The sequence below is a fragment of the Pygoscelis adeliae genome, unplaced genomic scaffold (genome assembly GCF_000699105.1).
Source record: "Pygoscelis adeliae isolate BGI_AS28 unplaced genomic scaffold, ASM69910v1 Scaffold218, whole genome shotgun sequence".
Classification (NCBI taxonomy): domain Eukaryota; kingdom Metazoa; phylum Chordata; class Aves; order Sphenisciformes; family Spheniscidae; genus Pygoscelis; species Pygoscelis adeliae.
This window is the reverse complement of record NW_008825433.1, coordinates 3,061,342-3,067,459: the sequence shown is the minus strand read 5'-3', so window position 1 is coordinate 3,067,459 and position 6,118 is coordinate 3,061,342. Positions and strand designations below refer to the sequence as shown.

The window sequence follows — 6,118 nt, the reverse complement described above, 5'->3', positions numbered from 1 at the left end:
ATTTTAACATACCATCAGATCTTAAATGTACGGTGTCTTCACTAGTCCTAGTGTCAAATTCCAGCAGAGAGGAGGTGGCCTGGGAAGGACAGATGCTTCTGCACATTAACAGGCACGTGGGCTTTAATGAGTGCGCAGTACTGAAAGGAATACAACTTGTGATATTTTTGGTTCAGTGGCTGACCTAAATATTGGGAAAGAAATTTGATTCAGAACCAAACCAAGTATTTCTTTTTTTTGGTGAAATGAGAAATAAAAATCTAATTTTTGGACAATTGGACCCAATTTGACCCACTTTTTAAAGTCTTATGTTATCCTTTTCCTTTTAACACAGGGCAGGTCTAAAAGACACAGCAAAAATGTTTCATTTGGAAAATATCAAGTAGACCTGTTGCAGGATTTCCAAGGCAAACTCTTTCACTCTGGAGAAGGTCAAGGTGAAACATCTGTCAGTCTCCTAATCTCTTCCTCTCCTTCCACTGAAAAATAGAGCTGATGGGAAGGTACAGTTCATCAAGAAAAGGAAATTCTCCTCCTTCTCTTCAGTATTTTCTGAAAACCAGGCCATCATACTGAAGAGCCTTATTTGCAGATTTAGTGGGAAACATGCCTAAACCAGGAAAGATGAAAAATTCCGTGGGCATCAGCTTCCAAGTCAAACAGTTTCTGTAGGTCTGTGTTTGAAATCTTCCCTCTGGAAGCCTAACTTAGGGCATCAACTAATTCAGATTCTGGTCTTATTAAAACAGCATGAGAAGGAAAAACCAACCAGACAACTCCCTACAACTACTGTAATGTAAATTAATTCTAGTACTGTAAACACCTGAGGGCTTGATTCTTGTAACATAAACACACCAATAAAAGAAAAAAAAAGCCTACAATTAGTAAATAGCTTTTTTCTAAAAAAAAAGGTGATTTTATTGAGTTTTAATATACAGCTTTAACATGTTAGGGTAATCATACAAGATCTCTCTTGTGTTCAATTTACACATTACAATACAGACGTGAGCTAAAATCTTTTGTTTTAATGTACAAAAAGAATCCAATGTTGTCCACTAGCAGCTTTGAACTTGGCAAGAAAGGTTCTAAAGACTTTAAGTGCAGTTAACAACCATACAGAATACAAAATGAATATAAGGACTTTTCGCCAAGGTATATAAACATTTGAAAACAAGTGGTGCCTGCTCCACAGGGCAGACAACTAGCAAATTAAAAAAAAGTCACTGACCGATGTTCCAGAGAAGGAGGAGCATTACCCTGTGTAACAGTTCTTATAAAATGGCCTAAGACTATCTGTATCATAGAATTTGTACTGATCAGAAAAAAGGTCTGAAAAGAAACAGTAGGCAAGGAACTGAACAATCAAAAAATGACATAGTAATATAAAATATTTCCAACACTATTTAAATGCCAAGTTAATCAAGCAATAGTAAAAAAAAAAAAACCAAAACCAAACCAAAAAACCAAAGCTCTTCTGTTTAAAATAACAGCACTGTTTTTGCTTATTTTCAAAGATACTTTTTTCTTATGAACACACTATATACTTGATTGTTTCTTTCATACAGAGTAATGTGTCCATTTGGTCTGTCGCTTCAGTGAAGCTGATACACTACCAGCCCATCATGTCTCACACCTTTGACACATTTTAATGCTTTTCTCCCCTTATGTTCGCTACTCCGGTGCCTTCTCTTCTCAAGTTAAATACTTTTCTTCCTTTTCTTTATACAGTGCAGAGTATATGGGCTTAGGATACGGAGACTTTCCTCTACTCCAGTTCACTGTCTAGTTCTGAGTTCAGTGGTGTGCAGTAGTTTGGCTTGTCTGAAGGTACGTACCCTGGGAGACACAAACACTTGTACGAACCTTCTGTGTTAATGCATTTGGCATTCTTGCAGAGAGACATCCTGTTGTTCAGCTCGTTGCACTCATTCACGTCTGCAAAAAGGGGACATCAAAACACATGCACTTAAGTCTGGTATGTAGGTAGAACTCATTTATTTCCAGCATTGCCAGGAGTAGAATATGCTGTATGAATACATTGAGACCTGTATTTTCAGTTCAGATCAGGTGGAATTAGACTGGGTCAAAAGCTATAACAGATGAGTATTTTATTGGGAAGAGGTGGAAGTTATCATAGGAAATCAACAGTGTATTAAATGGCCTTAAACTGTCAGATCACCAAGTCCAAATTCAGCCTAAGCTGTAAAACAAAAATTTAATAACCACTTACAGGTTTTTATGTGATGACTGAAAAGTGGCTTATAAGAAAGAAGCTCCAGGTTCTTAGTATAATATCTGTATTTTAAAAAATCAAATACTTTAGGAGCTGTTGGTGTTGTCAACTAAATAGTTGTGAACAGCAAACCACCTGCACTCAATATTGTGCAGCACTGGCCTGAAATACACAGGAGCAACATCTTTTCTCACTAAAGAGGCCAGCTTGCCATAAAGCCCTAAAGATTACAGGGCATGCAGGCAGCTTATCATGATACAGCTGGGAGACCTCAGCTGTGGGTTACGAAGCATAACGCTAAGCAAGGTTAGTACAGACCTTAAACTGAAATACCCACGCACGGTCTCTACTAGGCTTCTACGCTGAGGAGTCTTGTTTTGCTTCATCTTCTCACTGACGCTTGCCTTTCCTGTGTTTTGTTGTTTTAATTGAAGACATCGTCATTAGATGTCCTCCTTAGTTGTGCGGATTTACTAGTTTGAGAGTGAGTGGAGTAGTCTGGTCTGTTGACTGTTGAAATCAGTGAGAATCAGGGGCCAAACCCCACCAAGTGGTTATCTGCATATTTAGGTGATTCAGCCACTCTAAAAATCTGCTCCTAAAATTACTCTTCTACTCTGGATCCAGTTCCATCCTCTTAGCTCACTAAAGCCTTTGAAAAAACATTTGTTCTGTGTATTAGTGTTAAATTCTTGATAAAAGTTTAAGCTTCATTACATAAATGTGTGTCTGCTCACTTCTAGGCTCTTAACTGAACACAGCTGTAATGACCAAGAAGAACTGAGGAAATATTTACTGGCCTTTGCAGTAAATCAAACAAAGTTGGCATCTTTAATGTAATTCAGGTGATCATCTGTGACCCCTTTGTTCTAGCCCCTCCTTAGGTCAAGTGATTTGAGTAAACTGACAGACTAACAGAAGAAGATTGAGTAATATACTATCCTCACCGACACAAGTCATTTTGGCCATGTCCAGGTGATAACCGTCAAAGCAGTCACAGGTATAGCCCTCCTGGACTCTTACACATCGGCCATTTTCACATCCATTCAGAATACCGCATTCCTCTGCTTGTAACTCCTCAAAGCTGTTCAGAAAACCTGGGTGGAGAAAGAATTGCAAACAAGTAAGTCACAGAGCTGTTGAATCAGTATACCCAAACGTATACTGAGACTCTGAAATTCTCTCAGAAGTTTACTGGAATGTGACTTGACTTTGCAGAAAATAGGTCAGCTTCAGCAGATCTGCACCATCTGGAGTTTTAAATGCACTAGAAAAGTGCTGTGGTATGTTTCAAGATGAAAACCGAATAACTTTGCAAACTCTTAAGTTTTTAATTTGTGTTAAAAATCCGTGATTTTTTTTTTGTAAAGGAAACTGCATAATTTGACAGTATATTTTTTTTAAAGGATAAATCAGTGTGTTCTAAATAGCACCTTTTATTTTAATTGCTATGTGTATCAACCTTTATGGAAACAAAGGTAAGAAGTGGTAGTGCCGTTTGGGGTAAAAGTTCCTTAAAACAGTATTCTAGAAAAATAAGGTGTGTGTAGAGGCAAAGAGATGCATTCTAATTTATCTAGAAGAAAACGTACTAAAAAAAAAATAATAATAAAAAAATCAATCTCAACTGCCTTAAGGAAAGTAAGAAGAACTCAGAGACTGCTTTCCTGTTGTGGTTTTGGTTAACAACCCTTTGGCTGGTACTTCAGCGACTGGTGCCAATACAAATACCTATAATCTACCAATTGTTCCTTGTCATAATTCTAGATGGTGAGTAGTGAAAGCTAAAGGGTTGTCTTTGCATTCACTGATTTGTACAATGCCTTTTGTGCTCCCTGTCTTAGGGCTTTTTTGACAGTTATGCTTTTATGTGTAAGGAAGGATTTATACTTAAAAAATTATTTGACATTTTTACATGTACAGAGAGTCTCTCCTGGACTGAATTGCTCCTGTTAGTCCTGCACAAGTTTTTTATCTAGCTTTCTATTCGTGGAGCAGTGATGTAACAGGACTGCAGATGGCAGCCCATCACATAAAAAGACTTTTGAGGAAAAAGTCGAGAGCATTTGGGAGTTGTAGGCATACCAGCATAATGAATATACAGCACAGAAATGGAGGGGAAATTGGAGCTGGAGTGGAATAGAGTAGGATACATCTCCAAATCTGCCCCATAACTAATATAATTAATCTAGTGACTCCACAAACAAACTACTGGTTTATCTAAAATCTGTTTACTGATTTATATGGTTGCAACAGTTGTGATACGTAGATTTGCAATGCTACCTAGGAATATAAATTTCTCCCTTTCCCTGTGCTTGTTCTCCTGTCTTTTTATATTTACTCCATCCTGTCTTGGTTCTTGAGACCCTCTTTTCTCTTGTCCTGCTTTGCCTTTCCTACTCTGCCCTTTCTGTATCATCCTCCATTTAACTTCTGTACTGTCATTTCCACTCCGCCTGCTCTTTGACTACCTACATTGTTTCTATATCCTGGATTTTCTCTAGCATGGTGGGATTCTTAGTAAGGACCATGCTGGTCAGTCATACACTGAATAAATTCTGGAGACGCTTAACACATAATGTGACATAAGTAAACTTGCTGACATACGCTACATCTCAAGAACATATACAATACATAGGATGTATACAAGTGTACATTAAGTGGGAAACATTACAATCTTTTCCACGAACCTAGTAAATCACATCTCAGTGCAATAGTGCTGAGGATATCGAGCAGACCGTCATGATATATGGTTACAATGTAGCAAGAAACTTGACCAAGTTTCATTATGTTCTCCAGTCCTCTAACAGAGCTTGCAGAGGGCTCATGAGGGTCCTTTAAAGTGAGCATCTTTGCTAATTTAGAAAACAAACAGTGCCAAGAAATAGAAAGGTGCCCCCCTCAAATACACAAGATATTTTTTAAATAAAGAAAAGGCATAATTTATTTGACATATAGAATATGTGTACATATGTATATGCATGTACATAGACATATGTACACACACAAAAGGTTTTTTTTTCTCTCTCATAAATACAGTATATTGTAATTTTAGCTAGCTAAAACCAAAATATTTATCACTCACAGCATGTTCTACTTCACAAAATATTCTACTTCAAAACAGCTGGATAGGACCTGGGTTGTAATTCTAATATGTGTATTTGGTTCTGTAGTTGATTACACACAGGTGACAAATACTACATTGAAGTACATGGCCCTGCCACAGGATGGGAGGTATTGTTGTATTCCTCATACAGACCGCAGCAGGATTGTGACCTTGAAGTCTCTGATGCCCTAAACATGTGGCAACTGTATCTGTCAGGGAATATGCCTCTGATCAGGACAGAGTCATGCAGCTGGGTGTTTTGGGGTTTCTTATGCATTCGCTTGCCCCTGTATCCAATTCAGTGATAGAATGGGAGCAAGAAACATGAGCTCTTAAGCCTCCGTCCCTAAGACTCAGCTGTGGATTCAAAACTGTCCACAACTTTATTGTATTTATTCGCTACTGCTTGTAACTTGCAAAGTGCTTCTCTCCCACTCAGTATTTTATCTATCACATTGGTTACCCAGTCATCTTTCTGGGCTTTTCACTGTGTTTGGTAGTTATCATCTGCATGACATTCCAATTAGACATCAACACTCAGTACTGTTTAATTAAAATCATCTGGATATAGAGAAATAAGACATTTTACAATTCTGTGTAGAGCCAGAAGGTCATTTAGATGCTACATAGAAATGAACTCATTAACTTGATTTGTGTAGTTCTGTATAAATGTATAAAGTGCAATGTGTGCAAGAAATGCGTATCACCCTCCTAATAGTGTGTTGTAATCCTCCTGCCCTGTTTTGACCCGTTACTGTTACTTTAAAAATAACTCCTCG

At 37.8% G+C, this 6,118-nt stretch overlaps 1 protein-coding gene across 1 annotated transcript in view; it reads right to left on the bottom strand.

The window, feature by feature from the left end:
• Positions 1–894: 894 nt before the first annotated feature.
• Positions 895–6,118, bottom strand: part of LTBP1 (latent transforming growth factor beta binding protein 1) — a 136,670-nt gene continuing 131,446 nt past the window's right edge. Inside the window, exons 28-29 of the mRNA XM_009331050.1 lie at positions 3,181–3,330; positions 895–1,935 (exon numbers count right to left, since the gene is read on the bottom strand). Coding sequence (XP_009329325.1) covers positions 1,766–1,935; positions 3,181–3,330 — 320 coding nt within the window. The 3' untranslated portion in view covers positions 895–1,765. The remainder of the gene's footprint in view (positions 1,936–3,180; positions 3,331–6,118) is intronic.